The following is a 23,915-nucleotide window of genomic DNA, read 5'->3' as shown; positions in this document are numbered from 1 at the left end:
AATCTGACCATAAGCCACATTGGAAAACCTTGAGATTCTTGGAAGGACTATTTCAATCAAACCCACAAAAATGAAACTTGCAAATATGGATGGGCAACTATACATTCCAGCTATTTTTTTACCTTAATAATAAGTCTGTTGTTGATCTTTCTGCCAACTTCACCAACACTCTCAGGCACTGATTCATGATGCCATGTCTCTGGCACCCCATTGATGTGGCACATGAAGCCATGAGCTGCAGCACCATTTTAAACAAAGGATGTTGGGACTGGTCAACATTTGAAACATCTAGTTCTGGATTGGGTTCCTGAGGGTTGGATCTGAGATGCTTACTGCAGGTGATAGTCTTGTCCTTCTCCACCATTTCTGTGCATCCCAAACCACAATCTGGTTTCACATTCGAGGAAAGTAGCTTGTAAATAACATCCCAGCTGTAAAATACCAAATAATAAAGAATGCCCAGAGACACAATTGCTAACTCTTCTAGAGCAGATAAGATATCATCTACACTTGATGTTCTACTTGAGGAGCTTCTGGAGGAAGACGTGGATTGGTTTCCAGAAGAATTACTTCCAGTTTTTGTCATTAACGAGAGGGCTTGGTGATAGGCACTAATGTGATGCTCCAAAAGGGGAAGAAGGTGTACTGCCCCAGCAATTTTACAGCGCTTTGGGTGAGAGATTTGTCTCCTGCTTTCTTCTGAGCTTTCTTCCAATGAACCTTCATCTACAGCAATTAAATTTAATCCTGTCAAGGCAAGATTTTGAGCAATTTTTAATGAAGACTCTTCTTCTTGAGAACTTTCAGTTCCATCACTGGAGCTCCTTGCAGAGCCTCTATGTAAACAAGAGAAGAGAAGAACATCAATCCAATTTGCTTAATATCATGCATGTCTGTTGAAACTCTGAAAACAGTGCAGCAAGTAAATGTTTTCCTTTTTTTTAACATGTTGCTCAGTACCACCACCTTCCCTAGTTGCCAAGGCTTGCAAATAGTAAAATCTCCGAAGCAAATTTAATATAAAGACAGCATAAATCAACTATGTCTTAAGGAGACTGTCTCATAGAGTATTCTTGCCAAGATTTATTCAGAGGAGGTATGCCCAACTGAGAGAATACGGTGTGTCACAGCAGGAGCAACTCTAAGCTGAATCCTGCATTCTAAAGTCATGCATGCCTTGTTCCCAGCCACTCTACCAGTGCACCAACAAAATGGGGCACATTAAACCACCTCCACTAAATTTGGCAGAGACTTGATAGATAGGTTAGGCAAGTAGTTTCATATTATATTACAAGTCATAAACTGTTTAAATTCAGCTGCTTGGAATCCTATACAAGAAAAATCTAAATTAAATAATGAAATAAGGGCTAGATTCAACTCCAAATCAAGATGTACAGATTTCAATGCTAACAGAGAGGCATTTAGTTGACCTGCCAAGTGTGTCCACTTCTGCAAATGTCTGATCCAGTCATTGTGACATATGTTTTAACAGACTAGCATAAGACATTCTCCAAGGAGCTGCTCTTACATTTTCATAACTTCGACAAGAGCAAAATGGGGTCAAACTAAAACTAGGGCCAGTTAAAAGGAGCATGTGAATTATTCTGACAGCTTTGTTGATTATTGGTCAGTTTTGGCATAGACCTATTAATATGTTCTGTTTCATCACTAGCTAGGACTTATGGGAGTTATAGTTAAATAATATCTGAAAGGCCACACATTTCTCATTCCAGCAGTACAAAGAAAGGGGTGGGAAAGGTGTAAAAACTATTATTATTAGTTAATCGTTAGTTAATAGTTAATAACACATTATTAATATATTATTAATTATGTGGACCATTTTATGTCTTGTTCATTTATGTTGGTTTATAATTTATTGAGCTGTTTTTGATTTGCTTATTGATTTGTTTACATATTACTGTCAGCATTGAATATTTGCCACTGTGTATTTTGTTGTGAGCTGCCCTGAGTCCCTTCGGGGAGATAGGATGAGTTATAAATAAAGTTTCATTTCATTTCATGCGTGTGGGCAATCCCATAATTGTAATATTCCTCAGTCAATGAATACTTTAGAGGGTTTTTTGCCAGTTCTTTCCTCTAAAATATAGTCTACAACACCTGATATTCCTTGGGTGAGACCTGTTGAGTACCCAAGTATTAAACAAGCCTATTTAGTTTCCAAGTTCAGACAGGATCTAGTGCCTTGAAGATGCTTAGTTCCTACCCTGAAACCCTCTACTATGCAACACTGTGTGGCAGATCTCGCTTGATTCTCAAGTTATTGTTTATTCTATGGAGGACAACTGTAGGATTTTAAAGAAGAATGATATTACAAGGGGACAGATTAGAAAAGGAAATAACTGTCTTTCCTGCTGACTCAGTTATAGTGTTTTAGTTATTATGATTAACTATAAATATTCTTAGCATGATCAGTACTTTAAAAATACGTACGTGTTGGAAGAATTAGGCAGAATGGCTGTACTAGGCTGAAACTCAAGATTATGACTAAGAAGATAGCAGAGTCCTAGTGATGATTCTGGAACAACATGCTGCTTCATCAGTGTGTTTATCAAAATGGAACCTGCAACAAGGTGTAAATCCAGTGTTCAAGATATATATCACTACAGGAAACAGATATTGGTACAATCCAAAAACCAACAATATTAACATTGGCTATATATTTCATCATTGGATACTAGGTTAATTAATCCTGACTATACTTTAAAACATAACCTAGTCAATCTGTTTTAGTGCACACCATGTACCATTTTGTCTAGCTATTTGCTTACAAAATGCCAGGCATAACACAGAACAGAGGACTCATTGCAGGTCCTCATTGCCATGCCTGCTGTAAGCACAATCAATCAAAAACTGAAAAACTGTGTTGTTTTTATAGCTATTTTGAGAATAATAATAATAATAATAATAATAATAATAATAATAATAATAATGTATTACCCTCCTCTCCCTGCATCTCAAGGCAGGATACAACACCATTAAAACAAGAGATAAAACACTATTAAAAGACATACAGCAAAATACACAGAATTAAAATACAAGTTAAAATCCACTGATAAAATGCAGATTAAAATTCACAACTAAAAGTTGAGTATTATTATTTGCATTATTTCTACCCCGCTCATATCAGCCTGAAGGCGACTCAGAGCGGCGTACACAATCGGCACAATTCGATGCCATAAAAATACATACATTGATAAACAAAAGAACATTATAGTGCAATTAGACAGAAAGACAATGCATAATAACAATTTTAAAACTAAAAACTATATCCTCTCATTCAAATCCTTATCCGTTGCAGGCACAGGTGAAGGGTCTACAATTGGACCTCCAGACTTGCTGGGGTTCGGGACACAGAACCCCCCATGAAAGTGGAAAAACCACCAATAAAAACACTTTTACCTGAGGGAACACCCTTCTAGGAATCCCTAAGCTGGAAGTGTTTGAGGACTAGAGATTCCTAGAGAGGTTTTTTTCTCTTAATATTTCCTAGGTTCTCCAGCATAACTCATCAGTCCACTTCTAATGGAGGTTAACCACAGATTCCCTCTGGAGAACATAGCAATTACAAGACAGACCATATTAATCAAATCTGTGAATAGTAAAATCTAAAAAAATTAAACCTGCAAATGCAGAGGGCTGGCTACAAGTTTCCAGCAATTAGAGGAAACCCAAATACAAGAGCAATTCAACGTAGCTGAAACACAGTTTTTTAAATTCATAATTTCAGTTCATCCACTGGAATAACAAAGGGTTGGTCAAGCAGTTATTTTTAAATCCATGCTTAAAGGTGATAACCGCAGTGTACCAAGTTCTGTATTTGGTAAATGACTGTAACAACTGCATGTGGAAGCTTAGCTAGGTTAGTTTCAAAACATGGTTTTAGCATAACCACTTACTAATTTCCATGGTACATGTAATGTGCTAGTTCAGAAATATTAAAACATTGCAATTGCTTTGATTGGTTCATTTTATGATTCCAGCAATTAGAAATGTGACTACTATTTGGGAAAGAGGGGCACATTCAGGGACCTGTCACAGAATCTCCACTTTCCGAATAATTACAGCTAGAAAACTCTAGAGCAGTGGTTCTCAACCTGTGGGTCCCCAGGTATTTCGGCCTACAACTCCCAGAAGCCCCAGCCAGTTTACCAGCCAAAACATCTGGGGACCCACAGGTTGAGAACCACCGCTCTAGAGCAAGGTGGGAAAGAAGATAGGTCAGCATCTCTGTGAAAATCTGAAGCACATTGAGAAGGATTTCATAATAGTAATACAGGTCACAGCCTAAACTAGCAGAAGAAGGAGATCAAGGCAGCAGTACACCTGGAACAACAAATTCTGAGTAAGCAAACCCAGCCATAAACATTTCATACAATAAGGATAACAGGTGCCTGCATGGCTCAAAAACAAAGAACCTGCATTAATGTATTAATCGTGCCAACACATATGTATACTTTGCCTTATAGGGAACAGAAACACACATTACGTGCTTTTTAATATTACTAGTTACTAAAAACTGAATTTGGGAGACTGCAAAAGCCAAGAACACACAGTTTTGAAGTTTGTGACCTATGCACGTGGCTGGTGATTATCTTGCAGAATCAACCCCCTCATTCTGGGATTTGACTTTTGTGGATTTGATTATTCATTGATCTGATTAAAATGTTGGTTTCTAGGAATCACCAGGAAGTTCTGCTCTTTTGTTTCCAAGGCAGAAGCAGGAGGCTGGCATGCTCCCCAGAGGCAGTGCATCTGCTGACCAGGGCTTGCCTCCACTGCTGTCCTATGCCATATTATAGCACTGATATTTCCAAGGACTCAAATTGTCTCCTTCACAAGACCTAAGAATGAGTGCCTGGTGACTGAGCCTTGCATGTGGCAAAGAGGCAGAAGCATGAGTAAATTGAGATAACTCAAAGAGTGCATACCTTGTGGCACACCTGCCCACCAGGGCTTGCAGCCACCTCTGTTGCTGCACCACGGCATTTCATTAATAGTGACTTCATCATGCACATGTGGGGGTCCTGAAAGTAACCCCCTACAGATATTGTACGTTGGTTGAGAAGATTTTTTTTTTCGTGTCAGGAATGACTTGAGAAACTCCAAATTGCTTCTGGTGTGAGAGAATTGGTCATCTACAAGGATGTTGCCCAGGGGACGCCCGGATGTTTTGATGCTTTACCATCCTTTTTGGGAGGTTTCCCTCATGTCCCCGCATGGGAGCTGGAGCTGACAGAGGGAGCTCATCTGCGCTCTCCCAGGATTCGAACCTGCGACCTGTTGGTCCTCAGTCCTGTCAGCACAAGGGTTTAACCCATTGCGCCACCAGGGGCTCTTGGTACAGAAGTGTAAATGCTGTTTATACTGTAGCCAAACACAGTACGGTCCAGCAACAATTTGTAGTTGTGGAAGACCTAACTTGACCCAGTGAACATTCAATTAAATAATTGACACAGGCTGACAGCCAGCTTCCAGAGAACTCTGTGCTAAGGCAGAATCTGCCACAAGCTGATTATTCCAAATCCATGGTTTCAGAACTCTTTCAATTAACATGTATATCACATTGTAGTTATTAGTGCATCATGGGGGGAACTCAAAGAAAAAGAGTAGTGCAGAGTGTCGAGGTCTAGGAGGATCAAGGGTCACAGAAATTGGCTAAGGACGTGTGTTCGCAGATGACCCCAAGGCTGCACTTTGTTTGCCCTGTTCCATGGGAATATATTGTATGCTTTCTCATACAGATTCCAAGCCTAACACTAATGAATGTAATTACAGGATTTCTCAGATGGAATTACCTTGCCTTTGAGCGCAAACATAACTCATTTCTTGCTTCACAGTCTCAGTTTCAAGGTCAGGCATCTTACTGTCTGAAAAGAAAGGTTTGCAGTAATCCAAGAAGGAAAATTAAATCTGTTTTTGGCTTTTAGTCCATCTAGACTGCTAATATTCTTCTTGATGACATTCATTTGCTGACATTCATTAGCAAACAGTGATTCTACCAGATTTAAAATGCACGGAGACAAAATGCAACCCAGGAGTACCCCAAAAGGCCAAAGACCATGAAATGGAAGTGGAGTCCTCCAAAGAATCCCTACAGACAGGACTGGAGCCACAGTAACAACATGCCAAATTCTTTTTGGAGTGACTGCATAGAAGGCCTGGCTCATCTTCCCCTTCTAAGCACATTCTAAGGTTTGTTAAAGTTTTATACTAAGAGATTTCAACAAACTGTCTGGATCTATGAACCTTCTGGAACAAACTGTTAATACCGATCCACTATCTCTGTAAAGGCTGTGCATAGCCAACAGGTAAAACCAGATCAGATGATGATTTTTCCAAGACAACAAAACTATTTCTACCTCTATTATCCACGGACTATTACCCACTAAATCAATACAGAAAAAGGCAAGTATAATTCAATGACATGCATAAGGTTAGATATTAACTCAGACATGGCCATGTGTCTTAGCAACCATGAAATCCAGAAACCTGCAGACAAGGTGACTCTAGCATGTATACTGTAGTCCTCCCCATACCATGACCGAAACCAAATATTTTAAAGATGTAAGTGACAGGTTTTCATGAGATATGTTGTGTTTTCATTTATTTTGTTATTACAATTTATATACGTGACTGTATCTCTTATAAGAGGTCAGTTTAACCTCCGGTTTGCTTGAAAAACCAAATTACTGTGTTGCAAAATGATGCATATCCAAAAAAAAGTGCTATCAACATGAAAGCTCTGTCCTGGTGCATTCTATTTCAGAAAAATAAAGATGGTGGATGTAACCAGAGTGGGGGAGCATTAGGAAGCAATGCCCCCCTGCAACTCTCACCACAGCAATAGGACCTCACACTTGTCTGGCTAAGTCAGACCTGGCTACCTATTTCCTATTCTTTCCTGTAACACCTGCACTTGAGCCCAATAATGTTGATTTCAACAACATTTGTGTTTCCCATAAGATTTGCAAATGCTACATATAAGGAAATGCTGACTTACCCTTATTAAACCAGGGAGTCTGGCCTTGCAATGGTATTCTAGAGCAAGCTACTTTAGGTGGTATCTCAGACCCAAAAGAATCCTTTGTGGGATAACCTTTCTTTTCAATCTGAGTACTTCCTTCAATTTTTAGGAGTTTTGGAGGAGTTTTCTTGGGACTAAACCAACAAATAAAATGTTTTTATTAGCCACATGGAAATTGTTCATTCCAAAGTATTCATCAAATTACATTACAAAAAATATTGCACATATTGTTTTGACAGTCTATACCATCAAAATAGTACACATAAATTACAACCTCAGAGGTTCAATGCAATACAGCAAGATAAATAATAATAATAATAATAATTATTATTATTATTATTATTATCATCATCATCATCATTATTTATGCCTCACCTTTTCTCCCTAAAGGGGACTCAAAGCTTCTTGACATAAAAGCATTAGTATACAAATTAAAATATACAAATACAGTATACAAAAATATCTGCTAGTCTGAATTATATCTTATTTTATTTGGTCTTCTAAGTAGGATACAAGCAAGTTGGGAAATTTAAACGGTATTTACTAAATGTTTGTTTAAAAAATAGAATAAATTCTTCCATGAACAACCGTACTCTTCACTGCACTACAATGTGCAAAGAGGAAACAATAGTGCCATTCAGTCTATTCAGTATTGAACCACAGGAGGCTGCATTCATGGCTGAATGAAGTTCCCGAAACATATGGTACCTGTATACTAAATAATTTACTTTTATTGGTTACCTGGTATATGAAACTGAAGGGGTAACAGGTTTAATTCTTTCACAGTTCAAAAGCTTTATTCTCAGTTCATTCATTTCAGCATCTCTGAACTGTAGCTCAGACTGCAGGGACTGTAACTGAAAGGGGAAAAAGGCTAGATAGAAAAAACTCAATTAAGGCAACACAAACCTTTTCAGTAAAAGCCAGCTGTATATTGGTTCATTTTACTGACTACATTATTATTCATATTTCCTACTATATTATATTCCTAGATAAGACTGGAAGAGGAAATCTGTATGCAGTATGACTTTAATATAAGGAGAATAATATAATGAATAAGGTACAGTATTTTTCCATTCAAAAGATACATTAAAACACCAAGGGTTTAATAGCAAGAATGCCATTCCTTTTTATGTTCCAGAAAACCAACAAGAGTTCAAAAACAGATACTAAAAAGTAAAATTATGACAATGGCAAGTTTAGCACATATACCTGTTATTAAATCCAAATAGAAAATATTATGTCAGTTCAGCAATCCAACTAAATTTTTTTATTTGTGTTTGTGAGATGGTGTGTTAAAAGCTTTGTGAATGAAAAATGGCATTGTGCTTGTTTTACATTAGTAAAGAGAGCCTTTGTTCCTAAAAGTGGTATAGAAATGTTTCAAATTCATTAAAATAAACCACAGGTAGGAATTTTTATTCTATTAAATAAGATTGTTCCGTCACTATTTATATATCACAAGCCAGGCTGAAGGTATTTTTTTCTTCTCCGAAACTAAGCTGCTTTTGTAGAAGCAAGTAGAAAAAGAAGAGAAAAAATAATGGCCCGCGTATGAACAATTCTCAGTTGATACCTAAGAATAATATATTTTCCTTTAAAAAAAAGAAGAAGTTAATCTTCTCAAATATAATGCCATTTTTTCAACACAAGGTTAAAGCTCACCAAAAGGGAGAGGGAGAGATGTTTGGATGCAAATTTTCATTTGTATTCATTAAATACCTTTTTAGAAAACTCTTTTTCTTTTTCACTTAAAATTTGAGCTTTCTCGTTTTCCAGCACCAAAAAAGATTTCCGCTGTTCTTCCACAACAGATTCCATCTGCTGCATTGAGTCCCGCAGAACCTTGATTTCTCCACTTTTAATGAGGATTTCATTCTGCATTTCCTTCAGCTGCAAAGTTACAGAAGTATTAAAACCACAATGATAAGGATTTTAGACATCCTCCAAATAATCCCATTATTTTTATTACTAATATTTTAAGGGTACAATCCTGTGCACTTACAGAATATACTCGAGTATAAGCTGACCCGAATATAAGCTGAAGCACTTAATTTTACCCCAAAAAACTGGGAAAACATATTGACTCGAGCGTAAGCCAAGGGTGGAAATGCAGCAGCTACTGGTAAATTTCAAAATAAAAATAGATACCAATAAAATTACATTAATTGCGACATCAGTAGGTTAAATGTTTTTGAATATTTATATAAAAGTTAACCCTGCACAAGAAAATCCCAAAGAACCATGAGAAAACTATCCAGCCCCCTCAAGAAGTCCGAACTCCATCAAAAAGGATCTGTCTGTGAGAGTGGAACTATTGAAAACTCCTCCACTCCAATGTCACCATCTTATCACATTATAGAACAGTAAACAAGATCCAGAGCTGCATGATTGAGGCCATGGGTCACATAAACCAAGTCTAAACAAGTTATTTTGGCACCCAAGGCTGCAAATCCTACAAGTACCTATCTTTCCCTCTGGCAGCAAAAGTGCAATAAATCCACTAACAATTTGCTTTCCTCTCATGCAACTCCCAAACTGCCTGAAGTAGCCACCTCATAATGACACCCTAAAATGGACAACTACGCCTTTGGTTTCAATTATAGAGGACGTGTGCTACGTTGACGCACATCACACAGCTCTTTGAACATCCCGTGCTCAACTTAGCCTCAACATGTCAGAAAATGCAGATCTTCAAAAAAAGAAGTGAGAACACTACTGTATCCACAACACCTACTCTATGTAAACATTGCATGTTTATTGCGTCCTTAACATATTTGCTGCTTTTGATATTTGTTAAATGATTTTATTTCAGTTTCCAAACTGAAGGACAAACTGAGGATGCACTGGGTTGTTGTAGGCTTTTTTCAGGCTATATGGCTATGTTCTAGAGGCATTCTCTCCTGACGTTTTGCCTGCATCTATGGCAAGCATCCTCAGAGGTTGTGAGGTCTGTTGGAACTAGGAAAATTAGGTTTATATATCTGTGGAATAGACCAGGGTGGAACAAAGAACTCTTGTTTTCTGGAGCTAAGTGTGAATGTTTCAACTGACCACCGTGATTAGTATTTGATTGCCTGGCTGTTGTTTGGTGTGACTTGTTAGTGCCTGGAGGAATCTTTTGTTGAGAGGATGCACTGTTGGACACACTTCGGAGAAGATCTCAACAGATTGGTAGTGCTTTCTTCCAAGTAAACAAGCATTATATTAGGCTGTATCTAAGTTTTTTATTCCAACTAAAGGGATGGAAATAAGGCCCCATATATACTGAACATTTCAAACCAGTATTGAAGAAAATGGTTTTGCTATGCAGATGATTACACAGGACATCCAGAAACCAGTTTCAGGCCTGGATGGTGATTACACAAACCAGAGAGTGCATATGCACATTTAGGGGGCTTTGTTTTGAGTGCTTTCATGGAAGTTTGTTATTTGGCTGTCACAGTTTGAAGCTAGTTTCTAATTGCATTAAATGGTCAGTGAAGATGAGGTCTTAGTACATACCACTTGGAAATATAGACTGCATCTAGACAATCCGTCCTACTCATATTTATCAACTCTCTGGATTTTCCAGGCAGATACTAATACTCATTGAATTATGGGCTTCGCAACAAGCACTCTTTATCAAACAACCTGGCCTGATAGGCTTGAATTCAGCACACTTTTATCTCATTACTACAGTCAACTACATATTGTTATTTCCCATCCCTAAGCAACAATCTCTGCAGCCAAGCAACACATATGCAGGATGTGTAAGAGTGAAACACCTCCATATCCATACCCAACACTTCTCCCTATTATATGGAAACTTCAATAAAGAATTATTTTAAAAAAAGAGTGGAACAGATTGCTGCCAGACTGAATTAGGAAGGGAGAAAATAAAGTAGTTGGAGAAGGGGGATACACAGTGAGTAAATCAGTTACAACAGGGAAGCAGGGAGTGACTCTTAGGAGGTAAAAAACAGGAGAGAAGCAAACACAGAAAGTAATAAATGAAACTAATAATAAAACTTTATATATATCCCGCCCTATCTCCCCAAGGGGACTCAGGGCAGTGTGTACCAAGAAAGTACTGTGTGTGCACCAAGCAAACACTTAAGCATTTCTCCATCTGCTTCTCCTTAGAAATATTCTCTCTCAAACCAAGGTTTCCAAACACATAAAGTGGCACAAAGCAAAGAAAAATTCAGAGGGAAAGATAAACGCTACCCTCTTGTCTATTGTTTCTCCAAATCTGCAATCTTTTGTAGCAGGCAAAAGGGCTCGCCTTCAGGCGGGGTATAAGAATAAAGTTGTTGTTGTTATTATTATTATTATTATTACTACTACTACTACTACTACTTGTTGTTCATTCGTTCAGTCGTCTCCGACTCTTCGTGACCTCTACTACTACTACTACTATTTCTGATATTCATTCATAAGCCACCTTTTCCCCAATGATGGAACTCATGGTTGGGTAGACATTATTAAAACTAATACACCTCAAAAACAAACAAAAATCATTAAACAACATTAAGTATTTTTTAAACTATTACTCTAGAGAAATAAAGTGTGTGTGTATGTATGAGGTTGCATACACACACAAAGCAACATAGCAATAGTACAGTGTCTACTGCCAATCATACAGTTTGTCCTCAAAACACAAAAAAATGAGCATTAAACTCACAACAAGTATGGGCACAGAAAAACAGAAAACAGTGGGAGTTCAAGGATGAATTAGGTATTGAGCATACAAATAAATAAACAGCTTATACGTAAGCACATTATTGGATGCCTCATTTCCGTTCACATCTGTTTTAGTGCAATTCGTTTCAATGAAGGTCTTCCAAAGTCATCATGTATGACTCAGTTTTCCTTTGTCATGGTTTTCTGTATCATTTCTATTGTGAATAATATGTGTGCAGGGTCAGCTCTAGTAAGGACCTGAATGAGAGATCGCCAACAGATACCTGGTGATGTAGGTTTATTTCTGAGGAAGAAACTGGCAAAACTACCTCTGATAATCCCTTGCCATAAGTCCACAGGGTACACAAGTGTTTATCACACCACTGGCACTCTAACTGGCCTTTCTGTTTTTTAGTATGAGGTTGACCCTCCAAAAGGCAAATTAATACAATGTTGTGAACAGCTTGCAGAAGAAGTTTTTAAAAGCATCACAAAGAGGAAGGAAACAGACTACCAGCTGTATTTACAGATTTCTCATAGTGGACACAAACAACACAGGTATTTTGAAACATTGGAAAACAGTCATTGCATTGTGTTGTTGAGGACTTTCACGGCCCGAATCACTGGGTTTCTGTGAGTTTTCCAGACTGTATGGCTATGTTCCAGAAGCATTCTCTCCTGACATTTCGCCCACATCTATGGCAGGCAACCTCAGAGGTTGTGAGGTCTGTTGGAAATGATGCAAGTGAAGTTTATATATTTGTGGAATGTCCAGGATGGGAGAAAACACTCTTGTCTGTTTTAGGCAAGTGTGAATGTTGGAATTGGCCACCTCGATTAGTATAGAACAGTCTTGCAGTTTCAAAGTCTGACTGCTTCCTGCCTGGGGGGAATCTTTGTTGGGAGTTTTTAGCTGGCCCTCATTGTTTCCTGTGTGGAATTTCCATTTTTTTAGTGTTGTTCTTTATTTACTGTCCTGATTATAGAGTTTTTTTTAATACTGGTAGGCAGATTTTGTTCGTTTTCATGCTTTCCTCCTTTCTGTTGAAACTGTCCACATGCTTCTGGATTTCAATGGCTTCTCTGTGTAGTCTGACACAATGGTTGTTAGAAACACAACCTACAAACTATCTACAGACCCACTAAGAAAATCCAACAAATGATACGTTCAGCAAAAGACAAGAGGGATCCTCTCACCTCTCCAGGAGTCTACCGTATACCATGCAGCTGTGGACAAGTCTACATAGGGACCACCAAATGCAGCATTGTCCAGACACTAATCAAGGAACATGAAAAGCACTGCAGACTAATTCAACCAGAGAAGTCAGCCATAACACCTGGTGAACGAACCTGGACACATATTATTTGAGAACACAGAAATGCCAGACCACTCTAACAACCACCATGTCAGACTATACAGGAAAGCCATTGAAATCCACTCACAGCAACCCAGTCAGATACATTTGTCCCCAAGAGATCCAAATATTGGGTCCAAAAAATCATCATGTCACATCCCAAGGCACCTGTCTATATTCAATTCAAACATCCTTTTTATTAAAAAAAAAAACCCAAAAGCTAACCTTTTTCTTAGCTTCCTCATATTGTTCTTGAAGTATTTCAAGCCGAAATTTGTCTGTAGTTTCTTCTGTACTACTTCCTGTTGACAGAAAGGGATTTGTGAATCACGTTCTTTGTATTTGAGAGAAGCAATTAATGTTTTTGTGAAATCTACACTTATTTCTACTGTCAGGCCTTTGCTTCATTTGGGGCAAAAAGGCAGAGCAGAAGTAATGTGCAGGCTTCCCATCCCTCTCCCACGTTGCTAATGGTACCTTAGCACAGAACCAATGTCCTGCAATGCATCCCGACTGAAGGGGAAAGCACCACACTTGGACCTCTTCCACACAGCTGAATAATATCTCACATTTTCTGCTTTGAACTGGAATATATGGCAGTGTGGACTCAGATATCCCAGTTCAAAGCAGATATTGTGGGATTTTCTGCCTTTATATTCTGGCTTATATGGCTGTGTGGAAGGGCACTAAAGCCAATTAAAGCATAAAAGTTGGCTACCTGTCTCTCAATTTTTAAAAGATATTGCCCATTTGGAAACAAAACATAATGAGCACTAGGAACCCTCCTGTCATTTAAAGAGTATACAGATCTTTATAACGAGCCATTTCAAATAAAAACCACCAGCTATGTTTTGTGGCTGCACACCCTCATCCTGCTGCAATGATATCGCCAAGACTTCATAGAATCATAAGATGAAAAAAAAAGGCTGAAATCTAACCTAAACCAACAACAAACAAAAGAGAGTCAGGGTTTGCTTGTCATGGTGTGCTTCTGCAACATCCCAAATGCAGGTGCAGTGCAGCTCCAGAAGAAATCAAATTTCCGCCCATACTCCTGAAGAAGAAAGAGGCTTATCCCAACTTCATGGGAACCATGCTACACTTCCAAGCTGACTCTTTAAGGCAGGGGTCCTCAAACTAAGGCCCAGGGGCTGAATACGGCCCTCCAAGGTCATTTACCCAGCCCTCACTCAGGATCAACCTAAGTCTGAAATGATTTGAAAGCACACAACCACAACAACCACAACAAAAACAACAGCAATCCTATCTCATCAGCCAAAAGCAGGCCCACACTTCCCATTGAAATATGAATAAGTTTATATTTGTTAAAATTGTTCTTCATTTTAATTATTGTATTATTTTAAATGTTTTTGCACTATAAATAAGATATGTGCAGTGTGCATAGGAATTCATTCATGTTTTTTTCAAAATTATAATCCGGCCCTCCAACAGTTTGAGGGTCTGTGACCTGGCCCTCTGTTTAAAAAGTTTGAGGACCCCCTGCTTTAAAGCATAGCAAAAGAGCAGGGTACAGAGACTGCTAGCCAGAAATGGGAATTTGGCCCTTGGTTGAAAAACCTGGTCTATGAAACTACCTAAGCAGCCAGGTTGGTGGATATGAGAAAGGGGACTTGGTCTGCAATAGACCCACATCTTTGGAATGCACTACCAACTGATCCATGCTGTTTAGCATCTACATCAATGGTTCCCAACCTGTGTCCCCCCAGGTGTTTTGGCCTACAACTCCCAGAAATTCCAGCCAGTTTACCAACTGTTAGGATTTCTGGGAGTTGAAGGCCAAAACATCTGGGGACCCACACATTGGGAATCACTGATCTACATGAAACCACTGAGAGAGATCATCTAGAGAGGCATTGGAAGGGTGCTATCACTATGCTGCTGACATACTTTTCTCTATGCGTTCAGTAATATAATAACTTATGTCTCTCCTCTGAATGAATGCCTTGGGGAGATAATAGGTTGAATGAGAAAAAACACGCTGAAACTGAATCCAGATAAGACACAAGTGCTAACCTGGGTTTGGAGGTGTGTCAGCCAGTTCTTGACAGGGCTTCAAGAGCCTGGATTCTTTCCTCCAAAGGGCAGTCTAGATAAATGTGACAGCCAGGAGTGCTTACTATCAGCTCCAGCTGTTCACCTTCCAAAAACTGGAGAACCTGAAAATGGTATGTGCTGGTGCGGTGAAGTCCAAGGGCTGGATTTCAGCTATGAGGAGCAGCCATATTTGTTGCTGTGTGCCTTCGAGTCGTTTACAACTCATGGCAACCCTAAGATAATCCTATCATAGGGTTTTCTTGGTAAGAGTTGTTCCAAGAGATTCTTTTGCCTTTACCTTCCTCTGAAGCTGAGAGAGGATGACATTCTCAAGATTTCCATGGCTGAGCAGGGACTCAAACCCTGGTCTTCAGAGTGGTAAACCAATGCTCAAACCACGACATCAGGCTGGATCTCACCAACATATGAAAATAATTCCACTGATTGCCAAAGTACAAAATGTTGCCTATTGCCTTTAAAACCCTGCATGGTTACATACAGGACTGCTTTCTCGCATATAAACAATCCCATATATTCAAGCCCACTGGGAAGACATCGATTTCAGTCAACTAAAAGTAGTTTGACTGTTACCCAGAGGACATTTTCTTCAGCTGCCACAAGACAGAGGAATGAACCGCCAGAAGAGCTTCTGCTGGAAAGACTGTATTTCGATCTGCAGCAATGATCAATCTCTTCCAGCAGGCCTATTAATATTATATTATAGTTTTAAAAGTATTTATTGATAGATTTTTAAACGTATTGATTTTGTATGTTCCTATAAACTCACATTTTGTGTTGTGATGTATTTGATTATTGTAACTATTTTATTTAAGTATTTTAATGGATTTTAATGGATTGGTTTGATTAATTCTATTTTAATATTATTTATATGCTGTGGTTTTTAAACTGCACTGTTTTCTGATGTTGTGAGGTGCTTTGTGTCTCATTTGAGATGAACATGGGATATAAATAAATAAAATAATAATTCCCAGGCTCAGTACACAGGTGAAATTTAAAAGTTCTTAGAGAGCCAGAGTGGGGTCTGTATATATGTACAGTAGAGTCTTGCTTATCCAACATAAACTGGCCGGCAGAACGCTGGAGAAGCAAAAATGTTGGATACTAAGGAAAGATTAAGGAAAATTATTATTTATTATTTCAGATATTTGTACCCCGCCCTTCTCAAACGCTTGGGGGGGGGGGGCACTCACCTATTAAAAACCTATTAAACATAATTAAATTTGTAAAATACATTAAATGTAATTTAATTTGTAAAATAATTAAATTACGTAATTATTCTACAAATTAAGCACCAAAACTTCATGTTTCACAACAAATGGACAGAAATAGCAGTTCAATACACAGTAACATTATGTAATGTATGTATGTAATGTATTTACAAATTTAGAACCAAAACATCGCAATGTATGGAAACAGCTGTGGATCTGGGCCTTGGAAAATACAGAATGTTGAGTCAGTGAAGGTTGGATAAGCAAAACTCTGCTGTATGTATGTATATGTATGATTAATGGCTTCAGTGCTCCTAAAAGAATCCCATACCTTGTGTTACTGTGGAGCAGAACAGACAACTCTGTATGCTTGTCCACAGCGCCCTGCCTCATGGACAGAGGAGGAATTGTTGGAGGCTACAGACAATGCCGTTACTGTTGCCCATTTTTGGTCAAAAGATATTTAGCCGCCTGGGCGCCTTCTATTTTTATCAGTTTTATACTAATTTATTTATTTATTTATTTATTTACTTTGCTTATATACCGCTGTATCTCAAGCCCAAAGGCGACTCACGGCGGTTCACAAACAGTAAAAACAGTAGAAACAGCAGTGGTTCCATACAACATATAACAATTGACTTAACACATTATCCATAAATTACCAATAAGCAATTACAATGCACAATTATTACAAAAAACAACCGTACCCAATCTTCTCATCATCCAAGCGTAGTCCAGGTTCGTCATCCATTGTTCCATTCCTATGTTCCATTACCAGATTGCACTAAATTACTCAAACGCCTGCACAAACATCCAGGTCTTCACCTTTTTGCGGAATACCATTAGAGATGGTGCTAGTCTAATGTCCGTAGGAAGGGCGTTCCACAGCCGAGGAGCCACCACCGAGAAGGCCCTATCTCTCGTCCCCACCGGCCGAGCTTGAGAAGCAGGCGGGATCGAGAGCAGGGTCTCCCCGGAAGATCTCAAACTCCTGGTGGGTTCATAGGCAGAGATGCGGTCAGATAGGTAGCTTGGGCTGGAACCGTTTAGGGCTTTAAAGGCCAACGCCAGCACTTTGAATTCAGCCCGGTAGCAGATCGGTAGCCAGTGGAGTTGGCGCAACAGGGGGGTTGTATGCTCCCTGCACTCCGCTCCTGTTAAAATCATGGCTGCCGAGCGTTGGACTAGTTGGAGCTTCCGAGCTGTCTTCAAAGGCAACCCCACGTAGAGAGCGTTGCAGTAGTCTAAACGGGATGTAACCAGAGCGTGGACTACCGTGGCCAAGTCAGACTTCCCAAGGTATGGGCGCAGCTGGCGCACAAGCTTTAGCTGTGCAAATGCTCCCCTGGTCACCGCCGAAACCTGGGGTTCCAGGCTCAGCGATGAGTCCAGGGTCACACCCAAGCTGCGAACCTGCATCTTCAGGGGGAGTGCGGCCCCATCCAACACAGGCTGTAACCCTATGCCCTGTTCGGCCTTGCGACTGACTAGGAGTACCTCTGTCTTGTCTGGATTCAATTTCAATTTGTTCGCCCTCATCCAGACCGTCACAGCGGCCAGGACCTGGACAGCCTCCTTAGTAGCAGGTGGAAAGGAGTGACAGAGTTGGACATCATCCGCGTACAGATGACACCGTACCCCGAAACTCCGGATGATCTCCCCCAGCTTTTGATATGAAATAAATAAAATAAAATAATAAAATAAATTTGGAATGCTTTTGATATGAAATAAATAGTGCTCCAATCCCCACTCTGCCATAGAAACCCAATGGATAATATTGGTGAAGTCGTATTCATTTCAGCCTAAGAGGAAGGCAATAGCAGACATACTCTGACAAAAACTTTGCCAAGAAAACCATATTATAGGGCCTCCTATAAGTTGGAAACCATTGGAAAACACCAAACAGCAAAACAACTAATGATGTTAAGCCCCATCACTCATGATCTCCAAGAAAATTCTCAGGAACCATTTGTATTCCTTGGCCTTATCTTGTTATGTGCTATTTCTTTTATAACAATTGTATTTCATTTTAGCATTTTGTCAGGTGTAATGTCTAATTTATGGTTGTCACGGGCTTTTATTAACCCTAGTGCTTTATTTTAGCATCCGCACTGCCTAAAGAGGGGTTTGTGCCCAAAAGGCAACCTCAACAGGTTTACTATCTTTTAAAGAAAAACAGTAATAACAGTGTAAATCATCAATCCTCATTGCTCCAGACTCCAGTCTCACTGAGAATACACATACCAAATACTTGCTTAGATTTTGTCTCAGTTGCAAAGTTGAAATTCCATTGCTTGATGTGATCTGCTGCATTGGTGGTACTTTTTGACAGTGAAGACAGTTCTCTATTTTGCTCTGCTCTTGATGCATTTGTGTTTACAGAAACGTTTTGTGTCATTGCCTGGGAAGCAATAATATCAATTTCCTCCAAGTCATCTGCAGTGAAATCATCACTGTCCTGAAATGGATCTTCCATTTCTTTATGCCCAGTTGTGGCAAGGGTTTTATAGCGCTTATTGGGTGGAAATCCATCTCCATGGTTTCCAGTGTTACTTGCAGTTCTCTGGAAGGATGAAGTCGAAGCAGTCACTCTGGCCTGATCCACACCGTATAATATAGAGCTGTTTCTCTTCTTATTCCCAAATAAATGGTTCACTGACATTCTGTGTCAGGAATTATCCTAGCAAAAAGAAACCACAAAACAAGGTTAAAGCTGCCTATTTAAAATCAGTTCTGGGACCTCTATTTCCTCAGTACTTTTCAATGTGTTATTAAAGCCAACAGTAATCACCTTTTCAAGGAAATGATCAGGCCTTGCTCACAAATGCTCATGAGTGGGACCTAAACAAACCTACTGGAAGGTCTAATGCAGCGTTTCTCAACCTAGGGGTTGGGAACACTGGAGGGTCACCAGGGGGTGTCAGAGGGGTCACCAAAGACCATAAGAAAACACAGTATTTTCTGTTCGTCATGGGAGTTCTCTGTGGGAAGTTTGGCCCAATTCTCTCGTTGGTGGGATTCAGAATCTCTTTCATTGTAGATGAGCTATAAAGCCCAGCAACTACAACTCCCAAATGTCAAGGTCTATTTTCCCCAAACTCCACCATTTGGGCATATTGAGTATTCGTCCCAAGACTGGTCCAGGTCCATCATTGTTTGAGTCCACAGTGCTCTCTGGATGCAGGTGAACTTGTTGTTCATTCGTTCAGTCGCTTCCGACTCATGCACCAGCCCACGCCAGAGCTCCCTGTCGGCCGTTACCACCCCCAGCTCCTTCAAGGTCAAGCCAGTCACTTCAAGGATGCCATCCATCCATCTTGCCCTTGGTCGGCCCCTCTTCCTTTTGCCTTCCATTTTCTCCAGCATCATTGTCTTCTCTAAGATTTCCTTTCTTCTCATGATGTGGCCAAAGTACTTCAACTTTGTCTCTAATATCCTTCCTTCCAATGAGCAGTCGGGCTTTGTTTCCTGAAATATGGACTGGTTGGATATTCTTGTGGTCCAAGGCACTCTCTGAATTTTCCTCCAGCGCCACAGTTCAAAAGCATCTATCTTCCTTTGCTCAGCCTTACCTATGGCCCAGCTCTCACATCCGTAGGTGACTACAGGGAATACCATTGTTTTAAGTATGTGGATCTTCATTGCCAGTGTGATGTCTCTACTCTTCACTATTTTATCAAGATTGGTCATTGCTCTCCTCCCAAGAAGTAAACGTCTTCTGATTTCTGCAGTAATCTTTGCACCTTGAAATACAAAGTCTGTCACAGCCTCCACGTTTTCTCCCTCTATTTGCCAGTTATCAATCTGTCTGGTTGCCATAATTCTGGTTGAATTTATGTTTAACTGCAATCCAGCTTTTGCACTTTTGAACTACAACTCCAAAACTCAAGGTCAATGCCCATCAAACCCTTCCAGTATTTTCTCTTGGTCGTGGGGGTTCTGTGTGGGAAGTTTGGCCCAATACTCTCGCTGGTGGAGTTCAGAATGCTCTCTGATTGTAGATTAACTATAAATCCCAGGAACTAAAATTCCCAAATGACAAAATCAATCCTGCCCCCTACCTCACCAGTATTCAAATTTGGCCATATTTGTGCCAAATTTGGTCCAGTGAATGAAAATACATCCTGAATATCAGATATGTACATTACGATTCAAAACACTAGCAAAATTACAGTTATGAAGTAGCAACAAAAATAATTTTGTGGTTGGGGGTCACCACAACATGAGGAATTGTATTAAGGGGTCGCGGCATTAGGAAGGTTGAGAACCACTGGTCTAATGATTTGGACAAGCCGCAGGAACAAGGAGAATATCATGCCTGTAAATCAAGATCTGACTTTAGTGATATTTAGTAACAATCTGGATAACCCACAAGAAGAATGACATTTCTGGAAGTTTAGCAGAAGTATCACCACTACAAACCTCTTTAAAACAGACTGATATCCAAATCGTCACAATGGATACACACTTTAGAATTAATCCAGTTTGGCACCACTTCTAACTGCTGTGTCTCCGTGCTATGGGATCATGGGAATTGTAGCTCCACAAGGTCTACAACTCCCATGATTCCATAGGTGTGAGTAATAGCAGCTCAAACGGTGCCAAGTCGCACTCATTCTAGGGTGCAGATGCTCCCCCACGACCTCCCTGCACTCTCTCTGGACTTACCTTGGTTTTCCCGCGTCAGGAGAGGAGGCTCTGCAAGAAGGGCAGCAGCATCTGCCCGGCATCGCTTCCCCGGTCTCTGTCAACCAATAGGAAGCCAGCTCTCTCCCAATGACGTCCCATCCGGTCTATTGGGGGAGGGACGTGCAAAGAAAAGGTGACGCGCGAAATGGAAGGAGCTCACCCATTGGACGGGAGGGATTTCTTTTCCCTGTCTTTAGGATTCGTGACTAAACGCCAAGGATCCTTGCAAGCACAAAGTGTGAGGGGGTAGGGGGGCAGGTGGATGTGTTTTTTAATCTCGCCTCTTCCCACCCACACTATAGAAATAATCTAGTTTGGCATAGACACTGAGAACTGGGAAGCCCTGGCCCTTGAGCGCTCCAGCTGGAGGTCAGCTGTGACCAGCAGTGCTGCAGAATTGGAGGAGGCACAAGTGGAGGGTGAAAGAGTGAAACGTGCCAGGAGGAAGGCGCGTCAAGCCAACCACGACTGGGACCATCTTCCACCTGGAAACCAATGCCTTCACTGTGGGAGAAGATGCGGGTCAAGAATAGGGCTCCACAGCCACCTACGAATCCACAAGGAAACCCATCATAGAAAATCATCTTACTCGTCCAACGAGGGATCGCCTAAGTCAAGTCAATCTAGTTTGGCAGCCACTTTAAATGCCTTGGTTCAATGTTATGAAATCATGGGAGTTGAGTCCAGAACCTCAATCCATGGCTGATGTCAAATGAGAGACTCCCCCCTGGGCACACAGTAGACTGGGCGATTTGGAAGGCGCTGAACAGACTGCGCTCTGGCACCATAGGATGCAGAGCCAACCTTAAGAAATGGGGCCACAAAGTGGAATCCATGGCATGCGGGTGTGAAGAGCAAACCACAGACCACCTACTGCAATGCAACCTAAGCCCTGCCACATGCACAATGGAGGACCTTCTGATAGCAACACCAGAGGCACTCCAAGTGATCAAAGGACATTTAATAGAATGCCAAGTTGGCAAACTTTGTGATTTTTTTAAAAAATCCAATACAACTGTTTGGTTTGCTCCTGACACAATACATAAATAAGATGGGAGTTGTATTTTTCACAAGTGGCTGAGGGGGAAAAGGAAAGGGCCTGAGGATGTTAGTAATGATGGGAGTTGAAGTCCAAAACACCCGGAGGGCCGAAGTTGGCCCATGCCTGGTGTAGATTAGTATCATAAGTATAATGTCATTCGTTTTTTCTGTATTAATATGTACTGAAAGACGTTTGTTTTGTTTTGTCTAAGTCACAGCCACAAATGCATAAGAACAAAATCAGTTATGTGGTCCCTTCTGGAAAACATCTGCTTTTGCATAAATGTGCATAACCTCCCAACCTTTTGTCCTACAGGTTTGTGGATTTCAGCTCCCAGAAACCCCAACCAGCTTGGCCAACTGAAATGCACAAAGAGTGTAATCTTCTGACCACTTCTTTAGGAATATTGAACACATTGGGACTTATTTCTGAACCATGTTCCAAGTACTGCAGAGTTACTTACTCTTCAACCACTCCAACATAGAGATTCTTAATATGTGTTTCACAATGTTTATCTGGAAATTACCCTTTGTGGTTTTACAAAGATAAGAGGATTGCAACTTTGGGTCAGAAGATACGGGGAGGCATGGCAGCGTATTCTTCTACTTGGTGTTGTAAGGTGCCTAACTTAATGACCAAACATGGAGCAGCAGTCAGTCTTGCCTCTTTAGATAAGTTATCTAGCTGAGTTGTGCATTATATTATTCCCTCTGGCTGTTATAAGATTGGGGTGGCAGTACAGGAGAACAAGGATAGGCCTGCTAGTTTTCGCTGGACTACATCATTCTTCATTTTTGGCAATGCAGGTCAATAACATCTAGAGGACCTTTTCTAATGGCTTCTTCAACAGAAATTGAGCTATGTGGTTCAAACATCTTTACACCTTATGTCGACAATATTTAGGACAGAGGTTGCAAAAGTATTACCATGCCCTCTGGTAGTTCTACATTTACAATTCCAGGATCTCTGAGGATACTGTATTCCATAAGCCAACAACACCTTGAGGTTCATTTATATGTGAAGCTATCCAAGCAGGACAAGTATTTTCTACCCCTGTGACCTTCTATGAGCCACATGGGCTGTCAAAGCCAAACTCCCCAATCATGGAAATTATCACAAATATATTTCTAGTTTTGAAAGCGCAACTGTATTGGGCTTCCTGCAATATACAGTATTTAAAAGGTAAACTCCAATTCCTTTTTAAGGATTAATGAATGAATTTTATTACAGACCAAGAGTGTAAAACTTTAAAACATTAAAAACAAGAAGTTTTTTTTAAAAAAAAAAACTGTTAACATTAAGACCCGAAGTTCACAACATTAAAAGAAGAATGTCCATGATATGGAGTCGATCGTGTGCTTGGCTTCATATATGACACTGAGTATCTATATAAATAAAAATGTAATGTTCGTTTGTGGGATTAACATAACTCAAAAACCACTTGACAAATTGACACCAAATTTGGACACAAGACACCTACTAACCCAAGGCGTGATCATCACTCAAAAATTTGAGTTTGTCATTCAGGAGTTGTAGTTGCTGGGATTTATAGTTCACCTACAATCAAAGAGCATTCTGAGCACCAAAGATGGAATTGGACCAACCTTGGCACACAGAACTCCCATGACCACCAGAAAATACTGGAAGGAGTTGTTGAGCATTGGCCTTGAGTTTTGGAGTTGTAGTTCACCTACATCCAGAGAGCACTGTGGACTCAAACAATGATGGTTCTGGACCAAACTTGGCATGAATATTCCATATGCCCCAATATGAACACAGATGGAGTTTGGGGGAAATAGATCTTGACATTTGGGAGTTGTATTTACTGAGATTTA

At 40.0% G+C, this 23,915-nt stretch overlaps 1 protein-coding gene across 2 annotated transcripts in view; it reads right to left on the bottom strand.

Annotated features, from left to right (window-relative positions):
- Positions 1–21,127, bottom strand: part of ATRIP (ATR interacting protein) — a 28,555-nt gene extending 7,428 nt beyond the window's left edge. For both annotated transcript variants that reach the window (XR_010909159.1, XM_060765902.2), the window contains exons 1-9: positions 21,018–21,127; positions 18,594–19,029; positions 13,291–13,367; positions 8,768–8,938; positions 7,787–7,902; positions 7,022–7,179; positions 5,817–5,888; positions 2,452–2,581; positions 123–836 (exon numbers count right to left, since the gene is read on the bottom strand). Coding sequence is in view for 1 of the 2 variants with exons in the window: in XM_060765902.2 (XP_060621885.2) it covers positions 123–836; positions 2,452–2,581; positions 5,817–5,888; positions 7,022–7,179; positions 7,787–7,902; positions 8,768–8,938; positions 13,291–13,367; positions 18,594–19,011 (1,856 nt within the window). In the remaining variant the exon portion in view is untranslated. The remainder of the gene's footprint in view (positions 1–122; positions 837–2,451; positions 2,582–5,816; positions 5,889–7,021; positions 7,180–7,786; positions 7,903–8,767; positions 8,939–13,290; positions 13,368–18,593; positions 19,030–21,017) is intronic.
- Positions 21,128–23,915: the final 2,788 nt, after the last annotated feature.

The sequence above is a fragment of the Anolis sagrei genome, chromosome 2, assembly GCF_037176765.1.
Source record: "Anolis sagrei isolate rAnoSag1 chromosome 2, rAnoSag1.mat, whole genome shotgun sequence".
Taxonomy (NCBI): Eukaryota; Metazoa; Chordata; class Lepidosauria; order Squamata; family Dactyloidae; genus Anolis; species Anolis sagrei.
This window is presented reverse-complemented; position numbering and strand designations above follow the sequence as displayed.